The sequence below is a fragment of the Culex pipiens genome, chromosome 3 (assembly GCF_016801865.2).
Source record: "Culex pipiens pallens isolate TS chromosome 3, TS_CPP_V2, whole genome shotgun sequence".
In the NCBI taxonomy this organism is placed as follows: domain Eukaryota; kingdom Metazoa; phylum Arthropoda; class Insecta; order Diptera; family Culicidae; genus Culex; species Culex pipiens.
In genome coordinates, this window is record NC_068939.1 from 171,267,179 (window position 1) to 171,289,578 (window position 22,400).

At 33.1% G+C, this 22,400-nt stretch overlaps 1 protein-coding gene across 1 annotated transcript in view; it reads right to left on the reverse strand.

Moving 5' to 3' along the window:
- Positions 1-7,052: 7,052 nt before the first annotated feature.
- The window catches only part of LOC120423494 (uncharacterized), a 31,374-nt gene continuing 16,026 nt past the window's right edge, over positions 7,053-22,400 (reverse strand). The window contains exons 3-5 of the mRNA XM_052710015.1: positions 9,268-9,314; positions 8,275-9,167; positions 7,053-8,210 (exon numbers count right to left, since the gene is read on the reverse strand). Coding sequence (XP_052565975.1) covers positions 7,764-8,210; positions 8,275-9,167; positions 9,268-9,314 — 1,387 coding nt within the window. The 3' untranslated portion in view covers positions 7,053-7,763. The remainder of the gene's footprint in view (positions 8,211-8,274; positions 9,168-9,267; positions 9,315-22,400) is intronic.

Here is a 22,400-nt window from a genome sequence, read left to right on the forward strand (position 1 = left end):
ATTGTCTTATCTTTAAGGGGTTTCTTTCTTTTCATTTTCATGCAATTTGTTTTGTTTATTGTTTACTGTTGGCGGCTATTTGGGTCAAATTTCACAACTTCAACAGTTTCTTTCTTCCCTGTTAAAACACTCTTGCTCAAACTCAACCCAATTCAACGAATCTTCTTTGCGGTTAACGTTACGCAGTAGGCCTGGCCGTTTAGAAAAGAACGGCGTTGGCAGTACTCGCCTCAACATTCTCCAGGATGCTTCCGAAGGAATGGCTGGACTAGGGTTAGATTAGATCAGATCAACCGTGTTTTGTTGCCTTTTCCGATTTGACAATCTAACCGTCTTCGTTTTTGCCTCGATAGAGTATGACGGACATTTTGTTTTTTGCCAAGTTATGATTTATTTTTTGAAGAACAGTGTTATGAAAGTATCGAAAATTCACACAAAAAAAAACGATAAAAATCATTTTAGGTTGCTCTTTTTAAATCTAGCAGAACTTTTAAAGTCGGGAAATCGGGAAAGTCGGGAATTCGCAAAAATCCTCCAAAAATTGGGAAAAAGTCGAGAATTTATGATTTTTTGTCAAAAGTCGGGAAAAGTCGGTAATTCCAAGCATTCTCGTCTGAAATTTTTTTTCAACTCTTTAATAATTTTGTAATAATACAAAACAGTTTTCAAATTAAATTCACTCAATTCTGTTTTAATCAAGGCTGTGGAATCGGAGTCGGAGTCGGAGCCGGAGTCGGTGGAGTCGGGTCTTTTTGGGAAGCTTGGAGTCGGAGTCGGAGTCGGAGTCGTCAAAACTCGAACAGCTGGAGTCGGAGTCGGAGCCGGAGTCGGCTAAATTTTAAGAGCTGGAGTCGGAGTCGGAGTCGGAGCTGAAGATTTCTGATAACCCGGAGTCGGAGCCGGAGTTATCTTAAATTCAAAAAAATATGTTTTTTTTATTGTTCAGTACATATTTCCTATGTAACAGCTTAATTTACAAATCAACCTATATTTTTAATTGATTTATCAGATGCCATTATGTTTTTGAAGCTTTTTGTTGTGATTGTAAAGCTCTAATTTTATTATTACACTATAATCACTAAATTATAACCTCTTACCCAAGTATGTAGTATCATAATTCAAAAAATAAAACATTGGTTATGTACTCAGACTATATTTATGTGCCCTTTCAATTCAAATTTGACGAAATTTCATCCAGTTATTTCTGAAAAAAGTACACACAAAGTCATCTTTTACCCCTATAGCGAATGTACCCCTATAGCGAATGAGGTTTTCAGTTAAATCATTTTTAAGAAAAAATTACGAGGTACATAAAAAGATTACACTGTTTTTGCAGATCGAAAAAGAGTCACTGACAGTTTAACTTTTTAACAAATAATCAACGATAATAACAATCTCTTACTTGGAACTCAACATGCGCATTTTGTTTATAACTGAGTACAAGAAAGTCAAAGTGTTGCATTTAAAATAATTGAAAATAACAAAAAATGTCAAAAGAAGTTGCAACAAATTTGGAATAATCATTGATTGTTGATGTTGATGTTGATTTTAGGTAAACTTTTTTGATATCGTTGCAAATTATCGTTGAACAAATCTCAAGAATTCAGTACAAAAATGAACTAATAAAAAAATATATAGAACAAAATATAGGATTTAAATTTATTTTTCAAATATTATATATAAAAAAAACAGAATCAAAATATTATCAACTGGTACGAATTGATGTGAAATATTTGTGACCTAGAAAATATTTTACTTGTGGATATTAGTTTTTTATTATATTTTAATTTTTTTCTTATATTTTGATGGAGGCGCAAGATCACCCATAAAGCTTTGTTTTAGGTGAAGATTCACGAAGTATCGTGCGCCTCCTTTTGAAAGTATATAAAATTTTAAAATTAAAATAAATTAAAAATTTCCAGGTTAAAATATTTTCCATGTCACAGATATTTGAAAAGGACATCTTAAGCGTCCTTTCCACGAAGAAATTGTTTAGATACATTGATTTGAAATAATAATCTCCTTCAGCCATGGTGTGATGTCCATGTACGTCTTAAAAAAAAACAAAAAAAAAAATGTTTCGTTTAAAATTGTCATTTAAAAAACAAAGTGCCTGTCACTGTGCTTCTTACAAATGTCAGCCTGAAAGTGAGCAAATTGAATTTTAATGTTCAATAGACCTATAAGGCCAGGTTTCTTTTAGTTATTCATTCAAAAATAACAGATTAATATTTAAAGTTATTTGCTTTGAAAAACAAATTTTCAAATTTGAGGTTAAGCAAATAAATCCAAATTTACTTACAATACTGTTCTTCTCAAAATGCCTCTAAAACTGAAGATATTTTTTGATTTCTGTCTCCATAACGTATAAAACTTGTAACCTAGAAACTTTTTTTCCGTTTATTTACATTACTTTACTTTTACTTAACTTATTTTTCTTGAGAAAAACATGACGCTTAGAGAGTTTTTAAATAATCCTATTTATCAATGTTTAAAAAACACTTAACTAAAAATAGTTATCTAACTTTTGAAACATTTAAAAATATGTGGAGTCGGAGTCAGAGTCGGAGCCAACCATTTGTTGAAAGCTGGAGTCGGAGTCGGCTAGAGTTGGTAGGCCGGAGTCGGAGCCAACCATTTGTTCAAAGCCGGAGCCGGAGTCGGAGTCGGAGTCAGCTAATCTGAGAAAGCCGGAGTCGGAGTCGGAGTCGTTTGAAATATGACCCGACTCCGCAGCCCTGGTTTTAATAACTTAGTTTAAATTTAAGATTTTCACTATTTCAACATATTTGAGTTTGGAAAAGCTGTTTAAGACATTAATTTTTTTTTAAATACTGCCTTTTGCACAGATTTTCATAATATTTTTCATGAATCAAATGATCGCTATTAGTTTTTGTTTATCGCACAGTTAATGAAAAACTAATATAAAAATAGAGCCTAACATAGATTGAATATTTGAAACAGATTCCAACTTGAGTTTGGCAATGATTTTTTGGTAAATATTTCTAATTGTTCAACTAAACTCATTTCAAATTATTATTTTTTTCCGAATTTTATCCTTGAACTTTTTTTTTGTGAGTATTTGTAAATAACCTACTATAGATATTGACATCGCAAAAAACATTAATCAAAAAAAATTGAGTAATATTGAATAATTGTCTCTTCAAACATTTTTGTTGAAATAAATGGGAAAACATAAAATCATATCAAACTGATGTTTTATTGAAAAAAAAAACAGTTTAAAACTGACCACTACATAAATCAACATTGATTTATGTAATTCAATATCAAAAACTACAAAATTAAAAAGGGCAATTTTTTTTATGAATATCCTTGAATCTTTTTTTTTATTTGACATAAAGTGAAATAAAAATCAAATCATGCTAACTGAAAAAACCAGCAACGATTGCTTCATCTTCAGCAAATGATCTATCGAACTGGCAAATGAATGGTATTGAGTTCTCAGCAAAACAAACTATCATTTCTTTTGCTGTAATTTCAGTTGTTGTCAAAAAATTTCAGTCAATCATTCTTCAAAATGACTTGACAGCTCGTTCCAAGGGGACCATAGTTGATCCATCGAAAAAATGTTGTCTTGTCAATTTATTTTTTTGCATTAAAATGAAAAAAAAAATGATTAGAAATAGTTTTTAGTCGTGTTTTTTTACCGTTGTACATATAAACTGACATAGGACCCTATTGTCTGAGAATTCTGTGTAGTCTAAATTGCTGAAGCATTTATTGAAATTTCTGTTGATGAAAACTCAGTAAACTTTACTGAATTTCCGAAAAAAATTGTGCAGGGGGCTAAGTTTGTGAAAATAGAGTTTTCTGGATAAAAAATTATGAAAAAACGGGATTTTTTTTTAGAGCTATCAACTGTTTTTTTTTTCTGAATAGTTCTAATGATATCCTCCAACTTTGCCGAAGACACCAAATCAATCAGAAAACCCCTTCTCGAGATAAGAATTTTCTATTGACAGCCTCAAATTTGTAGGAGACTTGTTTGAAGAAAGTAATGATGTAAAATGGCTTTTTAAACATAGGGAACCGATGAACAAAGAAATTTTAAAATCAAGACTAAAATTTAAAAAAGGGTCGAAAATTAATTCTTTACAAATTTCAGGCTTACAATTAGGGTGCGTGTCTTGTCTTGTTAGTTTGCTTAAGACTACCTTCTTTTTTTAAGTTTTATATCTGGAGTTTTTTTTTAAAAAACCCGATTTAATCCCACCTGGGGTGAGATAGAGCCTTTCTTACAAAAGGAAGTTAACGGCAGTTGATTTTTTTTTTTCAAAGAAATAGCAATATAAAGAATGGTCCATTCATAATACAATTCGAAACTCAACCATATTTTTTCATATAACTGAAAAGCGCTGGTTTTTGCCCCATTTGCCATGGCCGGTTGTAAGCTGTGCTCGCACACAAGCATTTTCGATTTTTAAAACAGAACAAATTATTTTTGAGGCAGAGAATTAGCTCACAATTTGCGATGTTCGTAATGTTTTCTGCATATCGCTAAATTGTTCTTATTCTCTGAGTGTTTTTTTTGCACTTTTCAAAATATTAAAAATTAACGAGAAAACAAAATAATTCCGTCTTGCTCCAATGCGTTAAAGTGGTTACAAAATAACTGGCAGAAAGTGTTTCAACACCCGAGAATTGGCCGTGTTGTAAACAACGATGTAACGGTAAAGCCGCATAAATGTTCTTGAAAGCTTTGAAACGCCTACTGTAATTCACTAAACTGTCATTTAGGCGTTAGGCAAAATTGTGAGCTTTCAATAAGCAAGCATTTAGGCGTTTTTGGGATTGGGAAGCATACAACGACTGAGCGCTCGGTGGGACTTCACTACGACAAACGCAAACGTACCGAATAAACAACCTTGGTGCACTGGTACGATGAACAAAAATACTAATACACAAAAAGGCTAGTACCGAAGCTAGAAAACCAAACCCGCGATGTGCGTTGTCACTGGCACATGGGAAGCTTGAACGCTTCCCAGAAATTCGTTCGCGCAGAGTTCGATCAGAGAATGAGCAAAACAAAAAAGAAAGGCAAAAGAATGAGCATGAGGCTTCAGAACAGATAGCTGCTTGCGTCTAGTTTGCGTTAACTGAAGCTTAGCATAGAAAATAATGATAGGCGATGTGTGATGAACGAGCAATCGATAAAGCAACTTGCACTAAAAGGGGGTAATCAAGTATCAAAACTCTATACGCGCCAGCATTGCTCGCGTCTGCATGTGAAGCTCAACTTGACAACTTGTCGACGAGGTGACGAAAATCGATCGTCCATGATTTTTTGCAGATTTTTCGAATGAATATTTCTCGAGAAATGATTTGGGAACGAAGCTTGATTTGGCGTCGGAGCCAAAAGCAAATACTATACCTTTCTTTAGTAAGAAAGGCAAAAATGGAAATTTTCTAAAATCTGAACGGTAAATCCAAATGAGGTCAAATTTGTTTCAGAACATCGAGTATGGTCTAGATTATGATGTGGAGAAAAAAAATTAGATAAAATGCCAAAGGAATAGTTTTGGCATTTGGTGAAAATTGGCTTTTATCTTTTTTAGGGGTTTTTCCCCCTCACAGTGAATTAGTCCACAAGCTGTAAATCAAAAACCACATTACCGACATGGATGAAAATTTGGGAGGATGTAGGGCTGGAAAAATGCAATTTTTTGGACAAATAAACGATTTTAATACTTCAATTTTCGACCGAATTTTCATTTGAAAACCGCCTGATTTGGTGAAAACACACTCCGAGTCCCCATAAAAAATGGATAAATTCAAATTTGGTATGGAACTGGTTCAGGTTCAGCACATCCCCTTTCAAATGCGCCCAAGAGAGCTTAAATCCATAATGTGGGCTCTGAGAAACCCCCTACCACAAAATTGAGCACTTTTTTACCACACACGGACGTCACGAGTGCTCTACAGTAAATTAAGCGCCAAAATTCGGATATTGGAGGCAGACGAATTCTGTCATTGTCAATCGATTGGGCGTCGAAAATCGATCGTCCATGATTTTTTGCAGATTTTTCGAATGAATATTTCTCGAGAAATGATTTGGGAACGAAGCTTGATTTGGCGTCGGAGCCAAAAGCAAACACTATACCTTTCTTTAGTAAGAAAGGCAAAAACTAACTTAATCCACCTATGTGGTTGGAGCCTTCCTCACAACAATGGCTGTACACAAGTTTCATCTATTTTTTAAATCCGGCTTCGAAAAAGTACATCAATATCACTTAAGTGGCCATATCTCGAGACAGGGTTGCCAGATCTTCAATGTTTTGCACTCGTTGGAAAGGTCTTTTGATAACCTAACCAACAATGGGTCGGATAGTGGAGCCGAACATAGTTTACATACATTTAAGTGAGATCCGGCTTCAAAAAAGTACATCAATATCACTTAAGTGGCCATATCTCGAGACAGGGTTGCCAGATCTTCAATGTTTTGGACTCGTTGGAAAGGTCTTTTGATAACCTAACCAACGATGGGTCGGATGATAGACCCGGACATAGTTTACATACAGTTAAGTGAGATCCAAAAATATGTGAAAACACATTTTTATACATAACTTTTGAACTACTTATCGAAACTTCAATCTGTATAAAACTCGATCTATGGGACCCTAAACCAAGTCGAATGCAACAAGTTCAGGTCAAATCGGTTCAGCCAGTGCCGAGAAACATGAGCTAGTTTGTTGGTCACATACATACATACATACACACACACATACACACACACATACACACAGACATTTGTTCAGTTTTCGATTCTGAGTCGATATGTATACATGAAGGTGGGTCTACGACATTTTTATACGAAGTTCATTTTTAGAGCAGGATTATAGCCTTACCTCAGTGAGGAAGGCAAAAAGGTCCAATAAACTAAATTTTCAGTTTTTGCTTGTTGGGTGTTTTTAATTACCCCTGACTCAATGCGGTTTCAAAAACACCCAAAAAGCAAAAAACTGGAAATTTGGGTTAATTGGACATTTATACTTCAAATCCAACACAGAAAACGTGGGTTCGTGGGATTGTTCATTAACTACGTAGCCTTTAAAAATATGGGATATAGCCAATACAATTTTGTTGTCTCCCCCTTAAAATATAAAAAAAAAACATAAATTTTCATTGAAAAACGTGTAAAATCGGTTGTAAACTATTTAAAGTAGATTGCACAAGATTGGTCAAAATTGGTCAAAACAATATTAGGGTGGTCCAATAATTTCTAATGTTTTCAAAAACTATCTCCGCTCTTTGATGAGATATATGTATTGTGTGCTAACCATTTCAATTTTGGTGTCTTTCGGACATATTTAGAGCATAAAAAACATGTATTTTAAAACGTAAACGGAATCTAGGCCAGCCCATTTTGTACAATCAAACCCAGCACCAACAGTTAGGACTGGCGCCTTAGCTTGCTCGGCCATCAGACCAATGAAGAATGGCAAGGATAAACGCATATATGAGCTTGACATTTCGGTCAAGTAGGTTTCCCCATACTAATGGGCTACATATTTCAGGGTGTAATATTACATAAAATTTCATAAAATATTGCAAAATTTATTTTCACACTGGCCTTTTACACGCAGCTAGATTACTACTTTGTTTTTGCTGTGTAGCCTTACTTATTTTCAATGAATGTATAGCCCAGATTTTCGTACAATCAATGTCTCATTTATTGTACTGCTCAGATAAGCCCGCCCTCCCCCTAATCGATTATGCAGCGCACCCCTCGAATTCCCCAAACTCTACAGATAACCCAACCGCACCACGTCCCTAATCATGCCGGCCATCCGCGTGCGGTACATTTCCTGCGCCTGCTCCGACGTGCCAAAGTTGAACTCCGCGTCCTGCTGCTGCTCGGCCCGGTCGATGTAGTCCTCCATCTCGGGAAGCTCCTCCTTGGCGGTGCACACGATCGGCAGCACGATCAGTCCCATCAGCAGTCCAAAGCGGCCGAACCGCTTCCAGTGATCCTGGAAGGTGGCGCGGGGGAACTGGCGTTCGGCGTTGCCGCCGAGCTTCTTCAGGTGCTCGGACAGGGATTCGTAGTAGCAGTCGAGCAGCTGGTCGAAGTGGCTGGCGCGGAAGTCTTCATCGGTGCAGATGAAGATGAAGTACGAGAGATCGAGGATCGGGGACACGTACCGGGACAGCTGCCAGTCGATCAGGCGGATGTCTTTGGGGATCGGGTCCTGGGATGGTAGGGGGGAGGGTCAGTTGAAGAGTACTCAATTGGTGGTCATTTTAAGAGCTTACCTTGTCTTCGTAGGTGTACATCATGTTGTTGATCCAGCAGTCTCCGTGTCCGATCACGGCGTAAGGCTCCGCCGCTTCCGCACTCACACACTCCACGTACCAGTCCACGACGGTTCCCTTCAGCTTCTCGAAGGCCTTCTTCGCTTCCGTATCGTCTTCCTCCAGGGTCGTAGCCGCTCGATCATACATCTGGCCAAACAACGCGTGGATCTGCTTCTTGGGATCCATGTCGATCATCACCTTCATCGGATCAACCAGGTGCTTGAACGGACCAAACTGTTCCGGCTGCTGATCCTTCATGGCGAACGACACCGCGTGAAACGCTCCCAACTGCTTCATCAACAGCAGCGAATGCTCAAGATCCGCCGGCTTCGACTTGTTCCACATGCGGAATCCCTTCAGCTGGAGATCCTCCATGATGACCACCGCTTCCATCTTCTCCAGGTCGCAATTCGCGTAGTAGCACTTGGGGATCCGCCAGAACCCTTCCTCCTTCTCCAAACCCTGCTCGGCCTGGAACTTCCCAAACAACGGCATCACCGCATTATACACCATGGCCTCCCGGTGGAACATCCCAAGCGATTGCTGCCGCCTCAGCTCGTGCTCCGGAAGAACCTTCACCACCAGCTTCAACTCATCCCGGCCATCCTCGCGGATGTACGCCTTGAACAGCGTTCCCACGAAGCCATCACCCTTGTTGGACGAGCCGGACTCGTACTCGATGCGATAGCGGGACGCCGTGAAGCCCTGCTCGGTCGCGATCTGCTCCAGACCGACCTGGACGTACTCCGGCTGCTGCTGCTGCTGCTGCTCTTTCTTCTGGTCGGACATTTCACTTTGACGGCGGAGTTCGATTTGGGCCGGGAGTACGTCCAGCTGGACGTTTTCTATAGCTATCGCTCGGGATTGTGATTAGATAAACCGACCCCCGTAATCGGAGAATGATGAATACGAATATGGGCAGATGATGATAACACGCAGCTTGGTTCTGACCGTTGGTGACCGCGCGGGGGAGTTCGATGGCTTGTGGTGCAACTGTCCTGATGCGTTTGATTAGGGATGTGATCGTGAATTGGCGAGTTTTATCCCTTGCCAAGCCAGAGTACTTTTCTTTCAATTCATTCAGGGATTCATGAACCCGTTGATTGGGGAAGTTTACTTTATAGCTTTCCATATTTTTTTATGATTTTAAATTCGGTATTTTTTTTACCAAATTTTGAAAATGCATACAGTCATCCCACATATTCGGAACACCCACAAATTCGGAACACTTTTATGATAATTTGTCAATAGCATGCCAAAAGTAGCTTTTCTGTCGACCCTACTATTTTTAAGAACCTTCATTTGGACATTATCTTGCTATTTCACTAGTAAAAGTAATACTTTTTGAACAAAAACTTCGTTCCAAGACTATTTTGTCCAGAGCAGCAAAAAACTGCCTCCAAATGGCCTGTTTCATAATTGTGGGATGTTATTGTGCCTCCCACATTTGTGGAACACCTGAATTTATGGATTTCAAGGGTCAAAGTAATTTTTCAAAAACTTCAAATAAAAGTTAAAATTTGCAGATGTTTGATACAGCATTCGAAAGATCTCAAGAAAAGCTTTCAAATTAAGGTAAAAACGAATCATTAAGTTCAATTATCGATTTGCTATGATTTTTTGAACATTGGCCAATCTGGAAACCGTTCCGAATATGTGGGATGACTGTACCTTATACCTTGTTATACAGAACAGATGTTTTATAATTACATTTAGGGTACTAAACGGCCCTCAAATATTGGAACTAATTGGTTCAGAACCTGCTTTCTTCAAATCGTTTAACATCGTCGGCAAGCGTTTTCAGAACTTATTTTTCTCCGTGTAGTAACGGATAGGAGAGGGTTGGAGGGGGGAAATTTTGCGTAAAAAAATTAAATTTGTCAGCTTAAATCCTTGGATTCATATGATTTAAATTGGCTAAATTTGCACTTAAAAAATATTATGCAATAAAAAATTGGTCATAAATTAAATTAAAATCGGCTGAAAGCCTAAAAACATTTGTCGAAATCTGTAGTAGTGTATTGTTTATCTCTATTCCGTTAGGAACTTGTAAAATCTGTCATTCCCAGCTTTATCTGGCAAACTGGCAACCTTGCTTACGACTTACTTACTTTTACTTTTACTGCTCGTACAACCTCCGGGTCATGAGCTGTCTCCAGATGCGCTGCCACTGGACTCGGTCCTGGGCTGCTACTCTCCAATTCCGCTGCGGAACTCCCACACTTTCCAGATCTTCCTCCACTTGGTTCAACCACCGTGCACGTTGCGCCCCCCTCCGCCGCGTTCCAGCCGGCTCCGAATTAAACACCAACTTCACCGGATTGATAGTCTGGTTCGGTTGGCGCGCATCCAGCGCGTCCGGCATTCTTGCGACGTGTCCGGCCCACCGGATTCGGCCAGCCTTGGCGACCTTCCGAATACTTGGCTTGCCGTAGAGTTGCGCCAGCTCGTGGTTCATCCTTCTCCTCCATACAGTGTTCACACGCACGCCGCCAAAGATCGTCCTAAGCACTCGTCGCTCAAAAACTTCAAGCGCTTGCAGGTCCTCCTCGAGCATCGTCCACGTCTCGTGCCCGTAGAGGACGACGGGTCTTATCAGCGTTTCGTACATGGTACACTTTGTACGCCGGGAAAGGTGACCAGACCGTAAGGTCTTGTGGAGTCCGTAGTAGGCACGACTACCGGTGATGATGCGCCTCCGAATTTCTCTGCTGCAGTTGTTGTCCGACGTAACCAACGATCCGAGGTACACAAACTTCTCCACAACCTCGAACTCGTCACCGTCGATCGTCACGCTCGGTCCTATGCGAGTCCTAAGGGACTCGGTTCCTCCTGCCAGCAGATACTTCGTCTTCGCAACGTTCACCTTCAATCCAACCTTATCCGCTTCCCGCTTCAATTCGGTGTACCGCCTGGCCACCTCCTCGAACGTTCTGCCGACAATGTCCATGTCGTCGGCATAGCAGATGAACTGGCTGGATCGGTTGATAATCGTGCCCCGCATGTTGAAGCCCGCCCGCCTCATAACACCTTCAAGCCCAATGTTGAAACAGAGGCCGGAGATACCGTCGCCTTGTCGCAGTCCCTTGCGCGATTCGATCGGGTCGGACATCGCTCCAGAAATCTTCACGCTGCACCGTGCCCCGTCCATCGTCGATTTCACCAGTCTGATCAGCTTCCCGGGAAAGCCGTTCTCGTACATGATCTTCCATAGCTCTTCGCGATCGACCGAGTCGTACGCGGCTTTGAAATCGATGAACAGGTGGTGCGTCGGGATCTGGTACTCGCGACATTTTTGGAGGATTTGGCGTAGCAAAAAGATTTGGTCCGTCGTCGATTTCCCCTCCACAAAACCGGCTTGGTACGGCCCAACGAAATCCTTTGCTCGCTCCGACAGACGACAGAAGATGATCTGAGACAGCACTTTGTAGGCCGCGTTGAGAATAGTGATGGCTCGATAGTTCTCACATTCCAACTTGTCCCCCTTCTTGTAGATCGGGCATATTACTCCCTCTTTCCACTCCTCCGGTAGCTGTTCAGTGTCCCAGACCTTGACTATCAGCCGGTGTAGACAGGCCGCCAGCTTGTCCGGGCCCATCTTGATGAGTTCAGCACCGATACCATCCTTACCCGCTGCTTTGTTGTTCTTCAGCTTCTTGATGGCATCCTTAACTTCCCTCATCGTGGGTGCTGGCTCGTCCTCGCCGTCCACCATACCGCTGACGTCGTTTCTCCCGTCGCCCTGGTACTCCGCCTCTGGGCCGTTCAGGTGCTCGTCGAAGTGCTGCTTCCACCTTTCGATCACCTCACGCTCGTCCGTCAAGATTCCTCCGTCCTTATCCCGGCACATTTCGGCTCGCGGCATGAAGCCAGTCCGGGATTGACTGAGTTTCTTGTAGAACTTGCGCGTTTCGTTGGAGCGATACAGCTGTTCCATGTCCTGGCACTCCAACTCTTCCAAGCGGCGCTTCTTATCCCGGAAGAGATGGGTTTGCTGTCTTCGCAACTGTTTGTACGACTCCTTGTTCCCACGGGTGTTGTGCAGCAGCCACTTGTCCCGCGCTGCCTTCTTCTCGTCCCAAATCGCCTGACATTCCTCGTCGAACCAGCCGTTCCGTCGAACTCGGTCCACGTACCCGATGGCGCTCGATGCCGCTGCGTTGATGGCTGCTTCCATATGGCTCCAGCAGGCCTCCAGAGGGGCTTCGTCGAGCTCACCCTCGTCAGGCAACGCAGCTTCGAGTTCCCGCGCGTACTGGGTAGCGACCTCATGGTCCTTGAGTCGCTCCAGGTTATACCGCTGCGGGCGACGGTACCGGATCTTGTTGACCTCGGACAGGCGTTGGCGTAGCTTTGCCACCACCAGGTAGTGGTCCGAGTCGATGTCAGCGCCACGGTAGGTTCTGACGTCGATTATGTCCGAGAAGTGCCGACCATCGATGAGAACATGGTCGATTTGCGTCTCCGTGTCGTTTGGTGATCTCCAGGTGTACTTGTATAGGGAGGTGTGCTGGAAGAAGGTACTACGTATGGCCATGTTTCGGGAGGTAGCGAAATCGATGAGTCGTAGGCCGTTCTCGTTCGTCTGCTGGTGAGCGCTGAACCTCCCAATAATCGGTCTAAACTCCTCCTCCTGGCCGACTTGAGCGTTTAAGTCGCCGATGACAATCTTGACGTCGTGTTTTGGACACTTCCTGTACTCGCGGTCAAGAAGCTCGTAGAAAGCGTCCTTGTCATCGGCGTCGCTTCCCATGTGCGGGCTGTGCACGTTGATGATGCTCAGATTGAAGAATCGGCCCTTGATTCTCAACCGGCACATTCTGTCGTTGACTGGCCACCACCCAATCACGCGCTTCGCCATTTCGCCCAGCACGATAAAAGCTGTCCCCAGCTCGTGTGTATCGCCGCCGCTCCAGTACATAGTATAACCCCCGTACTCTCGGTGGTCCTTCCCCGTCCAGCACACCTCCTGCAGCGCCACGACTTCGAGGCCGCGGACCCGCAATTCGTTGGAAAGAATGCGGTCGCTCCCATCGAAGTTGAGAGACCTGCAGTTCCACGTCCCGAGTTTCCAATCCCTGGATCCCCGAAAATCGGGTCGGCGATTGGATCGGCTCGCATGTGGAGCTCTCTGCACTTCTGTTTTACGGCGGGTGCGTGTAGCCATCACCAACCCCCTGTCTCGCCGGAGGGCCGTCGTACCAGGACTGTTTAGAGTCCCACCCTGGCACTGGGACTTTTAATCAGCCGCCCCTAACCTGGGGAACAGACGCTGTTTCGAGCCGCCCCTAACCTGGGGAACAGCCGCTCGAGGGGGGGGGGGGGGCTTACGACATCTGAGAGACAAAACAAAATGGAAAAATTAGGTATCCCCCCCTTCGAATAATGAGGAAAAAAAATATTAACAAAAATTTAAATTGTCAGTGTAAAAACGATTGTAAATCAATTAGAATACATTGAGTAACGCTTATTTAAACACCTTAAATCAAACATAGAGTTTTTAATCTTTAAAAAATTTGAAACAAAACGTGAAAGTTTAGGACAAGACCCAACGCCACAATGGGGCCTAACCCGCTGCTAATCCCATGAAATTGATTACGAAAAAGGCCGCAGGTTTTTTTACCTCAAAAATACGAAAAATAAGAAGTAACGAAGGGAAACGGTTGTTACTTTTATTCGACGTACTGAAAAGCCAAATATGAAGAAAACTAAGAATTTAAGAATTTAAGAATTTAAGAATTTAAGAATTTAAGAATTTAAGAATTTAAGAATTTAAGAATTTAAGAATTTAAGAATTTAAGAATTTAAGAATTTAAGAATTTAAGAATTTAAGAATTTAAGAATTTAAGAATTTAAGAATTTAAGAATTTAAGAATTTAAGAATTTAAGAATTTAAGAATTTAAGAATTTAAGAATTTAAGAATTTAAGAATTTAAGAATTTAAGAATTTAAGAATTTAAGAATTTAAGAATTTAAGAATTTAAGAATTTAAGAATTTAAGAATTTAAGAATTTAAGAATTTAAGAATTTAAGAATTTAAGAATTTAAGAATTTAAGAATTTAAGAATTTAAGAATTTAAGAATTTAAGAATTTAAGAATTTAAGAATTTAAGAATTTAAGAATTTAAGAATTTAAGAATTTAAGAATTTAAGAATTTAAGAATTTAAGAATTTAAGAATTTAAGAATTTAAGAATTTAAGAATTTAAGAATTTAAGAATTTAAGAATTTAAGAATTTAAGAATTTAAGAATTTAAGAATTTAAGAATTTAAGAATTTAAGAATTTAAGAATTTAAGAATTTAAGAATTTAAGAATTTAAGAATTTAAGAATTTAAGAATTTAAGAATTTAAGAATTTAAGAATTTAAGAATTTAAGAATTGAAGAATTTAAGAATTTAAGAATTTAAGAATTTAAGAATTTAAGAATTTAAGAATTTAAGAATTTAAGAATTAAAGAATTAAAGAATTAAAGAATTTAAGAATTTAAGAATTTAAGAATTTAAGAATTTAAGAATTTAAGAATTTAAGAATTTAAGAATTTAAGAATTTAAGAATTTAAGAATTTAAGAATTTAAGAATTTAAGAATTTAAGAATTTAAGAATTTAAGAATTTAAGAATTTAAGAATTTAAGAATTTAAGAATTTAAGAATTTGTTTTTTAAGAATTTAAGAATTTAAGAATTTAAGAATTTAAGAATTTAAGAATTTAAGAATTTAAGAATTTGAGAATTTAAGAATTTAAGAATTTGAGAATTTAAGAATTTAAGAATTTGAGAATTTAAGAATTTAAGAATTTAAGAATTACTTTTTGTTTAATTTTACGCTTGTACAAATATTTTTAAAGATAAAAACAATATGTAGGAAAATTTACTTTAATAAATTTACTTTTAGGATAAAAGGTGTCTCGCTTTTGTTCGATTAGATTAGATTACATTACTTTTAAGGTAAAAGGGGCAATATGGCCCCTTTCCTAAAGTCGCATGTATGCTAGGCAATTTCTGAAAAGTTAGAATTTGATGCAGCATATCAACATATCACATATAAAAAAAGAGTTGTAATCGACGGCATTCAAATCCAGCACCAACAGTAAGGACTGGCGCCTTAGCCCGCTCGGCCATCAGACCGATGAGGAATGGATAGGATAAACGCAGATATCAGCTTGACATTTCGGTCAAGCAGGTTTCCCATACTGAAGGGATACACATTTTAGAGTGTAATATTACATAGAATTTCATAAAATAATGCAACATTTATTTTACACCCAGGCCTTTTACACGCAGCCAAATTGCTACTTTTTTTTTGCTGTGCGTGTATAATTTTTTTCAGTGTAGTCCTTAACCAATGTAAACAATTCGAACAGAAAATTCATATTTCAAAATTCAAAAAAGCTTCTTTAGACATAGGGGAAATTCTCGTATCTTTGGCAGGTTAAGCACTCGCTCCTAACTCCGTCCAATTTGCCGATTTTCACTGTTTAAACAACTTATTTTGCAAAATTATGTATAGAAACTTGTTTGATCACTTCCTATTGAGCATTAATCAATTCCTATTAACAGTCAGGCAACTATGCCAGTAAAGTACCCGTAGACTACTAGCCCCATTTTAGCGTTACATGGATTTTCAAAAAGCTGTAACTTGGTGAAAATTACATGAAATATCAACTTCATATATACCATTGGATTTGAAAATTAATCAACTTTAAGATAAAAATATTTAATATGGTGGTTTAGGGGGGCGGGTCCCCGGGGGGAGGGGCCAAAGGAAAAAAAACAGCGTTACATGGAATTCAAGGGCTCAGAGCACATCGTAAAATAACCCAAAATACCAACTTATATAGGTTTTTGGAAAGGGGAGAATCTCTACTTTAAGGGAAAAATATTTAAAACATGTTAAAAATATTTTAACAATTTTTAAAAAATAGTTATCGTAACTATTTTTACAAAAGTAATATTCATTTGAACTATAAAGCCAAATTTTGAAGAAATATGGTCATGCGACATATCAAAATTCATGAAATTATTCAAGGAATCGATATATGAGCAATTCAACCTGATTCGGTTGAACCGGTTCAAATAACCGGTACCGGTTGAACCGATTCCGGGGTTGTATCACTAACCATGTCATGCGACGTGTCAAAACTCTTCAAATTAGCTCAACAATCTTGTCGTGATAAATTTGAACCGATTCAGTTGAACCGGTTCAAATAACCGGTACCGGTCTGAACCGATTCCGGGGTTGTATCACTAACCATGTCATGCGACGTGTCAAAACTCTTCAAATTAGCTCAACAATCTTTTCGTGATAAATTTGAACCGATTCAGTTGAACCGGTTCAAATAACTGGTACCGGTCTGAACCGATTCAGTGTTTTTACTGCAAATCATGCCTTGCGACGTGTCAAAACTCTTCAAATAATCTCAACAATCTTTTCGTGATAAATTTGAACCGATTCAAATGAACCGGTTCAAATAACCGGTATCGGTTTGAACCGATTCCGTGTTTTTACTGCAAATCATGCCATGCGACGTGTCGAAACTCTTCAAATAATCTCAACAAGCTTTTCGTGATAATTTTGAACCGATTCAGTTGAACCGGTTCATATAACCGGTACCGGTTTGAATCGATTCCGTGTTTTTACAGCAAACCATGTAGTGCGACGTGTCAACAATTTTCAAATAATCTCTACAATCTATTGGTACTGAATATGAACCGATTCAGTGAAACCGGTTCAAACAACCGGTACCGGTTTAAACCGTATTTGTCGTATTTGAAATTAAACCGTTTGTCGTATTTCAAATTATTTCCTTTTGACTTGAACAGTACAACGTACAAAAATAACAACCGTTTCCTACCATAAATTGATAAATTGATAAATTGATAAATTGATAAATTGATAAATTGATAAATTGATAAATTGATAAATTGATAAATTGATAAATTGATAAATTGATAAATTGATAAATTGATAAATTGATAAATTGATAAATTGATAAATTGATAAATTGATAAATTGATAAATTGATAAATTGATAAATTGATAAATTGATAAATTGATAAATTGATAAATTGATAAATTGATAAATTGATAAATTGATAAATTGATAAATTGATAAATTGATAAATTGATAAATTGATAAATTGATAAATTGATAAATTGATAAATTGATAAATTGATAAATTGATAAATTGATAAATTGATAAATTGATAAATTGATAAATTGATAAATTGATAAATTGATAAATTGATAAATTGATAAATTGATAAATTGATAAATTGATAAATTGATCAATTGATCAATTGATCAATTGATCAATTGATAAATTGATAAATTGATAAATTGATAAATTGATAAATTGATAAATTGATAAATTGATAAATTGATAAATTGATAAATTGATAAATTGATAAATTGATAAATTGATAAATTGATAAATTGATAAATTGATAAATTGATAAATTGATAAATTGATAAATTGATAAATTGATAAATTGATAAATTGATAAATTGATAAATTGATAAATTGATAAATTGATAAATTGATAAATTGATAAATTGATAAATTGATAAATTGATAAATTGATAAATTGATAAATTGATAAATTGATAAATTGATAAATTGATAAATTGATAAATTGATAAATTGATAAATTGATAAATTGATAAATTGATAAATTGATAAATTGATAAATTGATAAATTGATAAATTGATAAATTGATAAATTGATAAATTGATAAATTGATAAATTGATAAATTGATAAATTGATAAATTGATAAATTGATAAATTGATAAATTGATAAATTGATAAATTGATAAATTGATAATGATAATTGATAAATTGATAAATTGATAAATTGATAAATTGATAAATTGATAAATTGATAAATTGATAAATTGATAAATTGATAAATTGATAAATTGATAAATTGATAAATTGATAAATTGATAAATTGATAAATTGATAAATTGATAAATTGATAAATTGATAAATTGATAAATTGATAAATTGATAAATTGATAAATTGATAAATTGATAAATTGATAAATGATAATTGATAAATTGATAAATTGATAAATTGATAAATTGATAAATTGATAAATTGATAAATTGATAAATTGATAAATTGATAAATTGATAAATTGATAAATTGATAAATTGATAAATTGATAAATTGATAAATTGATAAATTGATAAATTGATAAATTGATAAATTGATAAATTGATAAATTGATAAATTGATAAATTGATAAATTGATAAATTGATAAATTGATAAATTGATAAATTGATAAATTGATAAATTGATAAATTGATAAATTGATAAATTGATAAATTGATAAATTGATAAATTGATAAATTGATAAATTGATAAATTGATAAATTGATAAATTGATAAATTGATAAATTGATAAATTGATAAATTGATAAATTGATAAATTGATAAATTGATAAATTGATAAATTGATAAATTGATAAATTGATAAATTGATAAATTGATAAATTGATAAATTGATAAATTGATAAATTGATAAATTGATAAATTGATAAATTGATAAATTGATAAATTGATAAATTGATAAATTGATAAATTGATAAATTGATAAATTGATAAATTGATAAATTGATAAATTGATAAATTGATAAATTGATAAATTGATAAATTGATAAATTGATAAATTGATAAATTGATAAATTGATAAATTGATAAATTGATAAATTGATAAATTGATAAATTGATAAATTGATAAATTGATAAATTGATAAATTGATAAATTGATAAATTGATAAATTGATAAATTGATAAATTGATAAATTGATAAATTGATAAATTGATAAATTGATAAATTGATAAATTGATAAATTGATAAATTGATAAATTGATAAATTGATAAATTGATAAATTGATAAATTGATAAATTGATAAATTGATAAATTGATAAATTGATAAATTGATAAATTGATAAATTGATAAATTGATAAATTGATAAATTGATAAATTGATAAATTGATAAATTGATAAATTGATAAATTGATAAATTGATAAATTGATAAATTGATAAATTGATAAATTGATAAATTGATAAATTGATAAATTGATAAATTGATAAATTGATAAATTGATAAATTGATAAATTGATAAATTGATAAATTGATAAATTGATAAATTGATAAATTGATAAATTGATAAATTGATAAATTGATAAATTGATAAATTGATAAATTGATAAAATGATAAATTGATAAATTGATAAATTGATAAATTGATAAATTGATAAATTGATAAATTGATAAATTGATCAATTGATAAATTGATAAATTGATAAATTGATAAATTGATAAATTGATAAATTGATAAATTGATAAATTGATAAATTGATAAATTGATAAATTGATAAATTGATAAATTGATAAATTGATAAATTGATAAATTGATAAATTGATAAATTGATAAATTGATAAATTGATAAATTGATAAATTGATAAATTGATAAATTGATAAATTGATAAATTGATAAATTGATAAATTGATAAATTGATAAATTGATAAATTGATAAATTGATAAATTGATAAATTGATAAATTGATAAATTGATAAATTGATAAATTGATAAATTGATAAATTGATAAATTGATAAATTGATAAATTGATAAATTGATAAATTGATAAATTGATAAATTGATAAATTGATAAATTGATAAATTGATAAATTGATAAATTGATAAATTGATAAATTGATAAATTGATAAATTGATAAATTGATAAATTGATAAATTGATAAATTGATAAATTGATAAATTGATAAATTGATAAATTGATAAATTGATAAATTGATAAATTGATAAATTGATAAATTGATAAATTGATAAATTGATAAATTGATAAATTGATAAATTGATAAATTGATAAATTGATAAATTGATAAATTGATAAATTGATAAATTGATAAATTGATAAATTGATAAATTGATAAATTGATAAATTGATAAATTGATAAATTGATAAATTGATAAATTGATAAATTGATAAATTGATAAATTGATAAATTGATAAATTGATAAATTGATAAATTGATAAATTGATAAATTGATAAATTGATAAATTGATAAATTGATAAATTGATAAATTGATAAATTGATAAATTGATAAATTGATAAATTGATAAATTGATAAATTGATAAATTGATAAATTGATAAATTGATAAAATGATAAATTGATAAATTGATAAATTGATAAATTGATAAATTGATAAATTGATAAATTGATAAATTGATAAAATTGATAAATTGATAAATTGATAAATTGATAAATTGATAAATTGATAAATTGATAAATTGATAAATTGATAAATTGATAAATTGATAAATTGATAAATTGATAAATTGATAAATTGATAAATTGATAAATTGATAAATTGATAAATTGATAAATTGATAAATTGATAAATTGATAATTGATAATTGATAAATTGATAAATTGATAAATTGATAAATTGATAAATTGATAAATTGATAAATTGATAAATTGATAAATTGATAAATTGATAAATTGATAAATTGATAAATTGATAAATTGATAAATTGATAAATTGATAAATTGATAAATTGATAAATTGATAAATTGATAAATTGATAAATTGATAAATTGATAAATTGATAAATTGATAAATTGATAAATTGATAAATTGATAAATTGATAAATTGATAAATTGATAAAATGATAAATTGATAAATTGATAAATTGATAATTGATAAATTGATAAATTGATAAATTGATAAATTGATAAATTGATAAATTGATAAATTGATAAATTGATAAATTGATAAATTGATAAATTGATAAATTGATAAATTGATAATTGATAAATTGATAAATTGATAAATTGATAAATTGATAAATTGATAAATTGATAAATTGATAAATTGATAAATTGATAAATTGATAAATTGATAAATTGATAAATTGATCAATTGATCAATTGATCAATTGATCAATTGATAAATTGATAAATTGATAAATTGATAAATTGATAAATTGATAAATTGATAAATTGATAAATTGATAAATTGATAAATTGATAAATTGATAAATTGATAAATTGATAAATTGATAAATTGATAAATTGATAAATTGATAAATTGATAAATTGATAAATTGATAAATTGATAAATTGATAAATTGATAAATTGATAAATTGATAAATTGATAAATTGATAAATTGATAAATTGATAAATTGATAAATTGATCAATTGATCAATTGATAAATTGATAAATTGATAAATTGATAAATTGATAAATTGATAAATTGATAAATTGATAAATTGATAAATTGATAAATTGATAAATTGATAAATTGATAAATTGATAAATTGATAAATTGATAAATTGATAAATTGATAAATTGATAAATTGATAAATTGATAAATTGATAAATTGATAAATTGATAAATTGATAAATTGATAAATTGATAAATTGATAAATTGATAAATTGATAAATTGATAAATTGATAAATTGATAAATTGATCAATTGATAAATTGATAAATTGATAAATTGATAAATTGATAAATTGATAAATTGATAAATTGATAAATTGATAAATTGATAAATTGATAAATTGATAAATTGATAAATTGATAATTGATAAATTGATAAATTGATAAATTGATAAATTGATAAATTGATAAATTGATAAATTGATAAATTGATAAATTGATAAATTGATAACTTGATAAATTGATAAATTGATAAATTGATAAATTGATAAATTGATAAATTGATAAATTGATAAATTGATAAATTGATAAATTGATAAATTGATAAATTGATAAATTGATAAATTGATAAATTGATAAATTGATAAATTGATAAATTGATAAATTGATAAATTGATAAATTGATAAATTGATAAATTGATAAATTGATCAATTGATCAATTGATCAATTGATAAATTGATAAATTGATAAATTGATAAATTGATAAATTGATAAATTGATAAATTGATAAATTGATAAATTGATAAATTGATAAATTGATAAATTGATAAATTGATAAATTGATAAATTGATAAATTGATAAATTG